This window comes from Cebus imitator, unplaced genomic scaffold (assembly GCF_001604975.1).
Source record: "Cebus imitator isolate Cc_AM_T3 unplaced genomic scaffold, Cebus_imitator-1.0 Scaffold496, whole genome shotgun sequence".
NCBI classification, from domain to species: domain Eukaryota; kingdom Metazoa; phylum Chordata; class Mammalia; order Primates; family Cebidae; genus Cebus; species Cebus imitator.
The window spans coordinates 35861-49608 of NW_016107811.1; the positions used below are offsets into that span (position 1 = coordinate 35861).

General features: G+C 39.1%; 1 protein-coding gene across 1 annotated transcript in view; it reads left to right on the forward strand.

Annotated features, from left to right (window-relative positions):
• BAZ1A (bromodomain adjacent to zinc finger domain 1A) overlaps window positions 1-13748 on the forward strand; it is a 109567-nt gene that overhangs the window by 32370 nt on the left and 63449 nt on the right. Inside the window, exon 2 of the mRNA XM_037733153.1 lies at window positions 8481-8624. Coding sequence (XP_037589081.1) covers window positions 8481-8624 — 144 coding nt within the window. The remainder of the gene's footprint in view (window positions 1-8480; window positions 8625-13748) is intronic.

Below are 13748 nucleotides of genomic sequence, written 5' to 3' on the forward strand. Positions count from 1 at the left end.
CAATTCTCCTGCCTCAGCCTCCTGAGTAGCTGGGATTACAGGCACGCGCCACCATGCCCAGCTAATTTTTTTTGTATTTTTAGTAGAGACGGGGTTTCACCATGTTGACCAGGGTGGTCTCGATCTCTTGACCTCGTGATCCACCCGCCTCGGCCTCCCAAAGTGCTGGGATTACAGGCTTGAGCCACCGCGCCCGGCCTAACCTTAAATAGTTTCTATACTCTTGAAGATCCTCTAGCTGGGTCTTAATTCATGCTTTTACATACGCCCCTGTAAACTTTGGACTCCCTAGAACTAAGAAATGGTAGCAAGTAGATATGAAAGACATAGGCTGAGTCTCTGGAAATCTTTTAGAAGGTGTTGACTTGACATCTTGAGTAACATAAGTTTAGCTAAGTACCCATGGGAAGGGCTAGTCTTGATTAGATGGGCAAGGAATGCTACCTGTGGTTTGGGTGTGCTACAGAGTTAATAGTAGCATTGATAATAACTACTACAATTTATATAATTTACTTTTGGGCAGTGTCTCTGCATTGCACTGGTTTCCTTCTCCCTAATTCCTCTGGCAGGGAATTGTATTTCTTTCTGTTGGTTTTAAATATATTAGTCCTCAAATTCCTGTAGCCCTGTGGGACCTCCTGTGGTCACTTGTTTCCACTGATGACTGTCAGACCACTTTAGGCCTCACACCAACTATACTTGGGCTCAGAGTGGACTCATTTACTCTGTATTTGCCCCATGACCACCACCACTGTTGCCACTTAAAGGGCATTCAGCTGGGCTCTGCTAGCAAAGATCATCTCTGTTTCTAACTTGAGAAACCTTGTCATAGGGTCCCTGAAAAGCTTCTTTCATCACTTCCAGGAAGCCTTAATAATATTATGAGCCCTGATAGATCTGATATCTAAGCCCTTCAAAGGCAGATCTGTTTTATTTCTTTCATATTTTTGTACAGTTTACGTTATTAAAGTATAGAGCCTTTTTATCAATAGGCTGCATAATTACCTAACAGGTTTTGATATGATTTCCTGTAGTTGTTCCTCTTGAGAAACACTGGTTTATTTCTGCCAGTTAGTGGTGAAAGCCTGCAGTTCTTTAGACAATATTTCCGTTTGCTACCAACGTAGGATTGGTAATTGAGCCTCTTCTCAAGCTTTTCTCTTAGAATAAAACAATGGTGTTTTTTTTTTCATTTTAGTAAAATAAACATAAAAATTTTACTATTTTAGTCATTTTAAGCGTGCAGTTCAGGGGCATTATGTACATTCACAGTGTACTTAAAGTTGTACACAGTATTGTGTAAATATCACCACTATTTCTAGAACTTTTTCATCATCCCAAACAGAAACTCTGTACCTATTAAGCAATAACTCCCCATTCTACCCTTCCCCCAGCTTCTGGTAACCTTTATTCTATGTTCTTTCTCTATGAATTTGCCTATTCTGAGTACTTCATATAAGTGGACTCATATATTTGTCTTTTTCTGGTTTATTTCACTGAACATAATGTTCATTTTTGTTTGCTTGGGCTTTTTTTGTTTGTTGTTTGAGACAGCGTCTCACACTGTTACCCAGGGTGAAGTGTAGTGGTGTAATCATGACTCACTGCAGCCTCAACTTCCCAGGCTGAAGCAATCTTCCCATCTCAGCTTCCCTAGCAGCTGGGACCACTGGTGTGCACCACCACACCTGGCTAATTAAAAAAAATTTTTTTGTAGAGTTGTGGGTCTTACTCTGTTGCCCAGCCTGTGTACATGTTTTCAAGGTTCATCCATGTTGTAGCATGTATCCGGATTTCATTCCTTTTTATGTCTGAATGTTCCATTATGTATATACAACATTTTGCTTATCAATTTATCTGTTGGACACATGGGTTGATTCCACCTTTTAGCTATTGTGAATAATACTGCTATGAGCATTGGTGTGTAAGTATCTGTTTGAGTTCTTGTTTTCAATTATTTCAGGTATATACCTGGAAGTAGAATTGCTGGGCTGTATGATAATTTTTACTTTTTAAAAATTTTTATTTATTTATTTATTTTTTTTGAGGCAGAGTCTTACTCTGTCGCCAGGCCGGGGTGCAGCAGCGCAATCTCGGCTCACTGTAAACTCTGCCTCCCAGGTTCAAGTGATTCTTCTGCCTCAGTCTCCCGAGTAGCTGGGACTACAGGCACGTGCCACCATGACCAGCTAATTTTTGTATTTTTAGTAGAGACAGGGTATCACCATCTTGGCCAGGATGGGCCTGATCTCTTGACCTTGTGATCCGCCCTCCTCAGCCTCTCTAAGTGGTATGTTTAACTTTTTGAGGAATTGCCAAACTGTTCTCCACAGCAGTTGTGCCATTTTACATTCCCACCAGCAATGCACTAGGGTTCCAATTTCTCTATATTCTTATTAACACTTGCTAATTTCTTTGTTTAAAAAAAAAAAGAAAAAATACATAGCCATCTTAGTGTGAAGTGATATCTCATTGATTGTCTGTTTTCTTCTGACAAATGATGCTGAGCATCTTTCTTATGTTTATTGCCGTTTGTATCTTCTTGGAGAAATGTCTAAGTCTTTTGCCCATCTTTGAATTGAGTATTTGGGTTTTTCTTGAGTTATAACAGTTCTTCATATATTCTGCCATATCTTTGTCCACCTGGGTATCAGGGTAAGGCTGGCCTTATGAATCAATTAGGAAGTATTCCCTCTTCTTTAATTTTTTGGAATATTTTGAGATAATGTATGTTAATGCTTCTGTGAATGTTGAATATAATTCATCAGTGAAGCCATCTTTTCTTGGGCTTTTCTTTGTTAGGAAGTATACCTACATGCATGTATTTTCTGAGACGGCCTCTGCCTCCTAGACTCAAGTGATCCTCCAGCCTCAGCCTCCTGAGTAGCTGGGACTACAAGTGCACACTACTATGCCTGGATAATTTTTGTTATTTTGTGGAGGCAGGGTTTCTTCATGTTGCCCAGACGGGTCTTGAACTCCTGGCTCAAGCCATCTGCCCTCCTCAGCCTGCCAAAGTGCTGGGATTAGGCGTAAGCTTTTGCACCCAGCCAGTATTCTCTAATAATCTCTTTTATTCCTGTAAAACCAGCAATAATATTCCCACTTGCACTTCTGATTGTAGTGATTTGAGTCTTTTTTCTTTCTCAGTTTTTTAAAAAGAGTGGCTTGAAAAGGACCAAGACTAGGATGTTTAAATTTAATTGAACTTACGTAAATCTCAGAGGAAATGAGTGATGGTAGAAGATTAGATGCTTTGAGGACTTTAAGTTGATCCACATAATATGCATTTTGATGATTCTTAAGCCTTAGGGTGCTGTGGAATCAGTTATTTGTTTGGGTTTGGAATTATTAGTTTATTAAATGGAAGGAAAGATTAAACAACTAAGTCTGGAATGGGCAAGTTGCAGGTAAATCTAAGGAAGAACAAGTATAAGAGAACTGATTGTCTCTAGTACCCTTGCCATCTCTTCTCTCTTACAAATTTTACCACCTTTCACTGCACACTGTCCTCCTCCACGTAGCAGGATATATGGCTGCCGACAGCACCAGAATTTTATCTTACAGATTCCACAGTGGGAGAGAAGGACTGATTTTTACCTTCTAGATTCCAAGTTTAAAAATCTTGGGAAAGATATGTGAGCTTAGCAAAGTAGTGCCCACCCTGCATCAGCTAACTCTGACCACTGTTTTGGGAAACAGGGCAGCTCTACTAATAATCATGTGAAAGAGGGTAGAATATGAGAAGAACAAAGTTCCTAGGAGAATAGGGCTGGTAAATGAGACATGATATTCACAGTATACCAAAACTTGTTGATGTATGGGATAACCAAATGAATGATACAGTCAGCCACGTATCTAATCTTGAATCACTTTTTCTCAGAAAATAGAGATTTAGCCCAACAGTAGATATTTATGTACTTAGAATATTCGTAGTTAATAAAACCTTCCCCAGAATTGCTTAAGAGTTGTAGAGGCTCCAGCCTGGCCAACATGGCGAAACCCCATCTCTACTAAAAATACAAAATATTAGCTGAGTGTGGCGGTGTGTGCCTGTAGTCCCATCTACTTGGGATACTGAGGTGGGAGAATCAGGTGAACCCAAGAGATAGAGGTTGCAGTTACCCAAGATCTTGCACTGCACTCCAGCCTGGGGGATAGAGTGAGACTCTATCAAAAAAAAAAAAAAAAAAAAAAAAAAAAAAAGAGTTGTAGAGATACCATAAATATAATTTCAGCAATGCTCTCTCTCCTTTATGTGTACTCCCTACTATATCTTGCAACTCTTTTTTTTAATGACTTTATTGAGGTATATTTCACATATCATAAAATTAACCCATTTAAATTGTACAATTCCAATTTTAAAACATTTTCAACACCTCAGAAAGAAAGCTTTGCCCATTAGCAGTCACTGCCTATGGTCCCCCTGTCCCTTATCTTCTCTCTAGGGATTTGCCTATTCTGGATATTTCATATAAATGGAATTTATGGTATGCAGTCTTTTGTGTCTGGCCCCTTTTGTTAGCATAATATTTTCAAGATTCATAAATATTATAGCATGTATCAGTACTTGATTCCTGTTTCTTTGCTGTATAATGTTGCATGGTATATACCACATTTTAAATTATCAGTTGATGGATATTTGGATTTTTTTAGTTTTTGGCTATTACAAGTAATACTGTTTTGAACATTTATGTACAAGTATGTGTGGATATATATTTTATGTCTCTGGGTTATATAGCTAAAAGTGGAATTGCAGGGTCATATGGTAAATCTTTGAGGAGTTGTCACAGTTTTTCAAAGTGGCTTCACATCCTCACCAACACTGTTACTATGACTCTCTTAATAGAGATGAAACCTCACTGGTTACATAAACTCCCTCTACATAGAGAAGAATTGGATTTTTTGGACCATACTTCTAGAAGTTGAGAGTCAGTCAGTCAGTTATCTAGAGCTGACATGAAACACCAAGGGAAAGTATATACCAACCAAGAGACATGCAGTAGAACTTTGGGGGAATCACTATATGTTTTGGTAATATGAGAAGAACAAGAAGCAGGCAAAGACAGAGTAAAAGTATAGTCAGGGAGGTAGGTTAGATGATGAATAGGGATGATTTTGGACCATAAAAATAGAGGTGGAATTTTTTTTTTTTTTTTTTTTTGGGGGGACGGAGTTTCGCTCGTTACCCAGGCTGGAGTGCAATGGCTTAGTAAGGGGTGGATAATGGTTTACAGGCGATTAAGACAACTAAGACAAGACTTTGGATTTGTTGACCAATAGTTAGATTATTGTGACTTTCTTGGGTCAAGTCTTTGTATATGATGACTAAAATTGTGAGAGTGGTAAGGAAGTGGAGAGACAATGTAAATCATACTTTTGAACCAGCTGACAGTAAATGGGAGGAGAGGAGACTTCATTGATGTGTGAATAAGTCCTGGGAAAAGAGGGTACAACATTAAAGAGCAGATTATAAATTGATAGGAAGTGGCTATCAATTTATTTTTTAGCCACTGAAATGGTCTTTCTTGACAGTCTCGCTCTGTTGCCCAAGCTGGGGTGCATGGTGTTGCAGGATCTAAATAGCTGGGATTACAGGTGTGCAGCACCACCACACCTGGCCTTGTTTGTTTGTTTGTTTTGAGACAGAGGCTTACTGTGTCACCCAGGTTGGAGTACAGTGGCACGATCTTGGCTTAATGCAGTTTCCACCTTCCAGGTTCAAGCAATTCTTGTGCCTCAGCCTCCCAGGTAGCTGGGATTACAGGTACGTGCCACCATGCCCAGCTAATTTTTGTTGTTGTTGTTGTTTTTGAGATGAAGCCTCGCTTTGATGCCCAGGCAGTGCAGTGGCATAATCTCAGCTCACTACAACCTCTGCCTTCCAGGTTCAAGCAATTCTCCTGCCTCAGCCTCCTGACTAGCTGAGATTACAGGCATGTACCACCACGCCTGGCTAATTTTTGTATTTTTAGTAGGGATGGGGTTTCACCATGTTGATCAGGCTGGTCTTGAACTCCGGAGCTTGTAAACCGCCCACCACAGCCTCCCAAAGTGCTGGGATTACAGGAGTGAGCCACCGCACCCAGCCTCAAATTTTTGTATTTTTAATAGAGACAGTGTTTCGCCATGTAGGTCAAGCTAGTCTTAAACTCCTGGCCTCAAGCAATGGATCCACCTTTCTCACCCTTCCAAAGCACTGGAATTACAGGCATGGGAATGGTCTTTAAAAGATGCAAAATGTCTACAGAGCAGGTTCAGATGCAGATTATCTTTGCTTTGCTTTCCTCTTCCTCTTTGGCAGTCACTATGCTCCGATATAAGAGGATATTTATAAAAATTGGATTCTTTTTGTTCTTGGAATCTAATTTGGCTTCAGCAATGCCAGGTCTCTCTAGGGAGTGAGAAGAAGAAGAGTCCATACTGTGGAGTCTCTAAAAAGCTAGAGATGGATATAAACTTTCTAGGATATTGAAGAGTATGTTTCTTAGCAGAGGAAAACTGAGGATACACAGTAGAGAAACACAGTGAAACTGGATAAGAGAAGAAGTTACGGGCTGGAAGAGAACTCTTCTGACATAAGAATATGAAGAGTTTGAAGGATATGGACTTTTGATGTTGAGAAGGAAGTCAAAGAGTCTAAGTCAAGATCTCTTTTCTCATTTTCTAATATTAAAGTACTGAGACTGGGACTTGAGGAAATCTGTTTTGAGAACAAACAAAAGTTATCTCAACCATAACAGTAAGATGCTAACTTTGAATTCATAGTAAATTCATGGTTTCAAGGCAGGAAGTAAAGAATTTGGAACAAGAGGGAGTATGGAAAGAAAGCAGGTGCTGTCTTTTCTAGCATTGAAAATTGACACAATAAAAATGGGATGAAGGAATATTTTAATTGTGGTTGAATGAGTCTAAATTTGTGGCCCATAAAATCCAGATATGGTATGCACAGTAAAGGAAGCCAGAATAGGGGTGATAGAGTTAGTGAATAGGAAGCTTTCCAGAGATCAGAAATCACAACAAAAAATGTGAAAATAAAAATGTTATAGTCTGAAGAATTTTAGAATTTAAAATATTGGATGCTTTAAAAAAGTATTAAGTCTTAAAAATTGTATAATAAGATATTGTGCCATATTTGACTTTCTAAACAGTTAACTTTAGTTAGGAATATAATTGCTAAGAGAAATAGACAATTTTACAATAATATCTGCAGACTTCAATACTCCACTTTCCATAATGGATGGAACAATCAGGCAGAAGTTAAGAAAGAGAGAATCTGAACAACACAATAAATCAACTAGACGTAACAGATATAAAGAGAACGTTCAACCCAAGAACAACACACGTTCTTCTCAAGTGCACATGGGATATTCTCCGGGATAAACTTTATGCTAGGTCACAAGTTTAGTCTCATTGGATTTTAGAAGGTAGGTAACTGTATTAGACAGAATTTTCCAGAGAGAGAACCAATGGGAGATATATATCGAGAGAGAGAGATAGATACAAGAAGGGATGAGGAGAGAGTATTGAGAAGGGGACACTGGTGCAAGTCCCAGAATCAAGGCTGGAGAACCTAGAATTGCTGATGTCCAAAGGCAGGAGAAGAGAGGTGTCCCAGCTCCAGGAATCAGAATGAATCTGTCTTTTCTCTGCTTTTTTGTTTTGTCTGCGCCCCCAGTTAATTGTTTGGTGCCTGCTCACATTGAGGGAGAATATTCCCCAACTCAATCCACTGACTCACACACCACTGTCCTCTGGAAACACCCTCATAGAAATACTCAACAACAATACTTTAATGACTGTATATTTCTAATGACTAAACAGTACTTCTAGCGACTAAATACTTCTGCCTTTACCTTAATCCAGTCAAGTTGACACCTAAAATTAACCATCACAATCTCATACAAGTATCTTCTCTGACCACAGCAACATGAACTTAGCAATCATTAACAAAGGAAAACTGGAAAATTCACAAATTGTGGGAATTTAAAATACACTCTTAACCAGTGGAGCAAAGAAGAAAACCTAAGGAAAATTAGAAAATAACTTATAGATGAATGAAAACAAAAATATAACATACCAAAATTTATGGGATATGGCAAAAGCAGTGCTAAGGGGGGAGTTTATAGCTATAAATCCTTACATTACAAAACAAGAAAGATCTCATGTCAGCAACCTAGCTTGACAATCTAAGGAACTAGCAAAACAAACAATCCAGAGCTAGCAGAAGGAAGGAAATAATATAATTGTGAATAATCTTGATAAATTGTGTTTTTAAATAGTTTTAAGCTTTAAATCATATCTAATATTTGCTTAAATTAGATGTTACAGATTTTCTTTTTTAATTAAATTGTTAACATCAATAAGCTATAACCTCTACAAACAAAATAACTGTAGTTCAAAGCAATTTGGCTGCTCTGAAATGTTTGGCTATAAAATATCAAATGATTTGCATTTTTAAATGTATCATTTTATTTCAGGTTGCAGTGTAGGATTTTGGAAGTCCTCCCTCCATCACATCAAAATGGTTTTGCTAATGGACATGTTAACAGTATGGATGGAGAAACTATTATCATCAGTGATAGTGATGATTCAGAAACACAAAGCTGTTCTTTTCAAAATGGGTAAGTGATTTTTATTTTTAAATTATTTAGCAGATTGCCTAATGATACTCTGTTGAAATGACTTTTTTCTTTTTTTTATGAGACAGAGTTTCGCTTTTTTCACCCAGTAGTGCAGTCTCGGCTCACTGCAGTCTCCGCCTCCCAGGTTCAAGCAGTTCTCCTGCCTCAGCCTCTCAAGTAGCTGGGATTACAGACATGCAAACCATGCCTGGCTAATTTTGTTTTTAATACTGACAGGGTTTCACCATGTTGGTCAGGCTGGTCTCAAACTCCTGACCTCAGGTGATCCACCTGCCTCAGCCTCCCAAAGTGCTGGGATTACAGGCGTGAGCCACCACGCCCAGCCCCTACTTTCATTTACTTATAAATTTCATTCTGTACTTTAACACTCCTTTTCTTTGGTGCACATAGTAAAGAAACACTGTAACCACCTAAACTTCAGACAGCTGATGGTCTGTGGCAGCTGAGCGCTGTTGGAGAAAAATCACACAAACATGTAGCTAGGAATTTAAAATCTCAGCTGAGATGACTCTGCAACTGATTAAAAGTCCTTTTACATGTTTTAGCTCAGTAACCTCTTCTGTTCTCCACAATGGCTATTCTAAATCGTTATTCCTCCATTCTGTTCCCTTTTAGGCATCTCAGACTTCAAAATGCTTTCTCCTGCCTGTCTTGTGCCTTTCTTGGTTTCTTATTTTTAGTGAACAGTACAGTAATGTTTAAATAAGAAACCTGATATCACCTACTTCTCTTAATTACTTTGCTCTTGAAATACCAGCATCTATCAAGTTCTGTCTTTCAGAAACTTTTAGTTCTAATTTTCCTGTCATTAACGACTATAGCTATAGCTAGCATTTGAGAATTGACTGTGATCAGGCACTGTGCTAAGTGCTTTATATGCATTTTTGTCAGTTCTGGAAGAGTGTTGTAATTCTTATTTAACAAGGAAAAACCTGAGACTTAGGAAGTTTAATAGGCTTTGTCAAGGTCATCTAACTAGCACATTGCCTGACAGAATAAATAATTTTTAGGTGAGTGAATGAAGCATGACATGGTCCTATATAATAAGTCTTTTGATACGTCTCTCTCTCTTTTTTTTTTTTTTTTTTTTTTTTTTTTTTTTTTTTTTTTTTTTTTTTTTTTTTTTTTTTTTTTTTTTTTTTTTTTTTTTTTTATTTATTTTTTTTTCGAGACGGAGTTTCGCTCTTGTTACCCAGGCTGGAGTGCAATGGCACGATCTCGGCTCACTGCAACCTCCGCCTCCCAGGTTCAGGCAATTCTCCTGCCCCAGCCTCCTGAGTCGCTGGGATTACAGGCACGCGCCACCATGCCCAGCTAATTTTTTGTATTTTTAGTAGAGATGGGGTTTCACCATGTTGACCAGGATGGTCTCGATCTCTTGACCTCGTGATCCACCCGCCTCGGCCTCCCACAGTGCTGGGATTACAGGCGTGAGCCACCGCGCCTGGCCTTCTTTTTTTTTATTTTTAAGGAATGGAGTCTTACTCTGTTGCTTAGGCTGGAGTGCAGTGGTGAGATCATAGCTTACTGCAGTTTCAAACTCCTGGGCTCAAAAGCAGTCCTCCCATCTCATCCTCCTATAGTCCTGTAGGCTAGGACTATAGGTGCATGCTACCATGCCTGGCTAATTTTTATTTATTTATTTTTTGTTTGGTAGAGACAGGGTATCACTGTATTGCCCATGCTAATGTCAGATGCCTGGCTTCAAGCAATCCTCCCATCTCAGTCTCTTGAAGTGCTGGGATTACAGGCAGAACCACTGTGCCTGGCCAAGTTGCTACTATTAACCAGAAAAATAAATTACTATATTACTTGTCCATGTCTTCTATTAAATATAGGGTTTGGGATGCAAAATTCGTGGGAATTTTTGTTTTTTTTGAGATGGAGCTTTGCTCTTGTTGCCCAGGCTAGAGTACAATGGTGTAATCTTGGCTCACTGCAACCTCCGCCCCCTGGGCTTAAGTGATTTTCCTGCTTCAGCCTCCCAAGTAGCTGGGATTACAGGCACCTACCACCACATCCGGCTATTTTTTTTTTTTTTTTTTTAAGTAGAGACGGGGTTTTACCATGTTGACCATGGCTGGTGTCTAACTCCTGAACTCAGGTGATCCACCTGCCTCAGCCTCCCAAAGTACTGGGATTACAGGCATGAGCCACCGTGCCAGGCCAATTCATGGGAATGATAGTAGTAAATGTATGTCCTTTAGCATGTCTGATAGTAGTTCATGTGTTTTGTTTGGACTACTAAAAGATTGCATCCTCTAAAAAATGCAGCTATAAATCAGATGAGTGTATACATAGGCACAGATATAAGTAAATATGCAAGTATTCATTAATAATAAATAGAAATAAATTCTCTAATCTATTGGAATGCCTCTTGAAATTTTTAATTCAAGATTTAAAAAAAACTAAGCCCAGTCTTAAATAATTAAATACAGATTTTGTATATAAACAGTATTTTTAAAATTCATGTTTAAACATGGTAAGCATTTATTTATCTGAAAAAAAATTTTTTTAGATGGAATTTTGCTCTTGTTGCCCAGGCTAGAGTACAATGGCACCATCTCGGCTCATTGCAACCCGTGTGTCTCGGGTTCAAGTGGTTATCTTGCCTCAGCCCCAATAGTAGCTGGGATTAAAGGCGTGTGCCACCATGCCTAGCTAATTTTTATACTTTTAGTAGAGACGGGGTTTTGCCAGGTTGGCCAGGCTGGTCTTGAACTCCTGACCTCAAGTGATTCACCCACCTTGGCCTCCCAAAGTGCTGGGATTATAGGTGTGAATCACTGCACCTGGCCCATATAGTAACTTTTTTTTTTCTTTGAGATGGAGTCTCACTTGATTGCCCAGGCTGCAGTGCAGTGGTGCAGTCTTGGCTCACTGCAACCTCCACCTCCTGGATTCAAGTGATCCTCCTGCCTTAGCCTCCCAAGTAGCTGGGGCTATAGGCGCATGCCACCGCGGCTGGCTAATTTTTGTATTTGTTTACAGTAGAGATGTGGTTTTACCTTGTTGGCCAGGCTGGTCATGAACTGCCGAACTCAGTTAATCTGCCCAGAACCAGCTCCCAATGTGCTGGGATTACAGAAGTGAGCCACTGTGACTGGCCCTGTGTAGTAACTTTTAATATACTTTTCTAATTCTTTTAGGTGCTGTGAGGTGATTTCACATGAGGACTGTCTAGATTCTGAGGGTCAGCATGCTATTACTCAGTTCATGAATGTCCTTTTCTTTTTTAGATTTCAACATGAGTTACCTGCATATTTTGTGGCTAATTTATAACCTTGAATACAAAGCATATTAATTCAAAATTTCAATTAGTAAATACTTTGCCTGTTATAAAGTAGCATTTTGAAGAAGACTTCTATTGTGCCATTTATAGCAAGTTTACTATAAAGTATGATTGAATTTGGCCATAGGAGCAATCAGTCATAATTTCCTGACTAAATGGGCTGTGTCATACCCCTTGTATACAGATACTTGGAACAGACCCTTGATAGGAGAAAAGTGAACAAGCTGATCAATTATTTTTGTTTGTTTGCTTGTTTGTTTTGAGACAGGGTCTCACCCTGTCACCCAGGCTGGAGTGTGCAGTGGTGTGATCTCAGCTCACTGCATTCTCAACCTGCTGGGCTCAAGCCAGCTTTCCTAGTAACTGGGACTACAGGGGCACACCACCCATGCCCAGTTAATTTTTTGTATTTTTGGTAGAGATGGAGTTTCGGCATGTTGCTCAGGCTCTCCTGGTATTCCTAAGCTCAAGTGATTCACCCACCTCAACCTCCCAAAGTATTGGGATTATAGGTATGAGCCCCCACACCTGGCCTGATCAATTATTTATTTCCAGGTTTGTTTTGTTTTGTTTTTTGAGATGGAGTGTCACTCTTGCCCAGGCTGGAGTGCAATGGTGCAATCTCAGCTCACTGCAACCTCCACCTCCCTGGTTCAAGTGATTCTCCCACCTTAGCCTCCCAAGTAGCTGGGATTACAGGCACGTGCTACCACACCTGGCTAATTTTTGTATTTTTAGTAGAAACGGGGCTTTGCCATGTTGGCCAGGCTGGACTCGAACTCCTGACCTCAGGTGATCCGCCTCCTTAGCCTCCCAAAGTGCTGGGATTATAGGAATGAGCCATTGTGCCTGGCCTATTCACAGGTACTTTTAACTCATTTGTCTATGATTAAAGAATCTCAGCCTTTACTACACATCAGTACCATAAAAAATACCTACTTGTCGGTGGATTGCTACTGCTATATCTAGACACCATCAGATGTCAGGAAGGGTGAAACATAGCCATCTTTGGACCTTTATTATTTGCAAAATAATTCCCTAATTTTTAAAAATTATCTAATTTGAGTAATAAATTGACTTCTAGGTAATTTTCCCTGCCAACAAAACATAATCTGGATTTTCTCATGTTTTAGTAGGTTGTTTAAAGAAAATGGAAGGGAACAAGTATTTATTGGACATTTTTTCATGTTAGGCTTATAACAACATTCAAATTGTTTTATTCTTTAGAATCATTCTGTAATGGTAGATGGACATATCCTCATATCACTTAGTAGAAATGAAAGTTCGGAGTTAGGAAATTTGCCCAGCATCACATAGCTCATTATGTCTACAAGATATACTCAGTGTTGTCAAGATGTCACTTCTTCCCATCTTGATCTGTAGGTTTATCCCTACTTAATGTGTAGGTTCGGTCCATTCCCAATCAAAATCCCCACAAGTTATTTGGTGGATATCAGCAAACTGATTATAAAGTTTATATGGGGAGACAGGAGACCCGGAATAGCCAACACAATATTGAAGAACAAAGTCAGAGAACTGACACTACCTAACTTCAAGACTTACTATGAAACTACAGTAATCCAGAAAGTGTGGTATTGGCAAAAGTATAGATAGATCAATCAGTGATCAGAATAAAAACTTATAAAATAGACTCACATAAATATAATCAACTGACCTTTGACAAAGCAGTGAAGGCAAACAGTAGAGAAAAGATAGTCTTTTCAGTCAGTGGTGCTGGAAATACCTGGATGTCCACATGCAAAAAAAAAAAAAAAAAAAAATGAAATTGAATCATTACCTCACCTCAGACC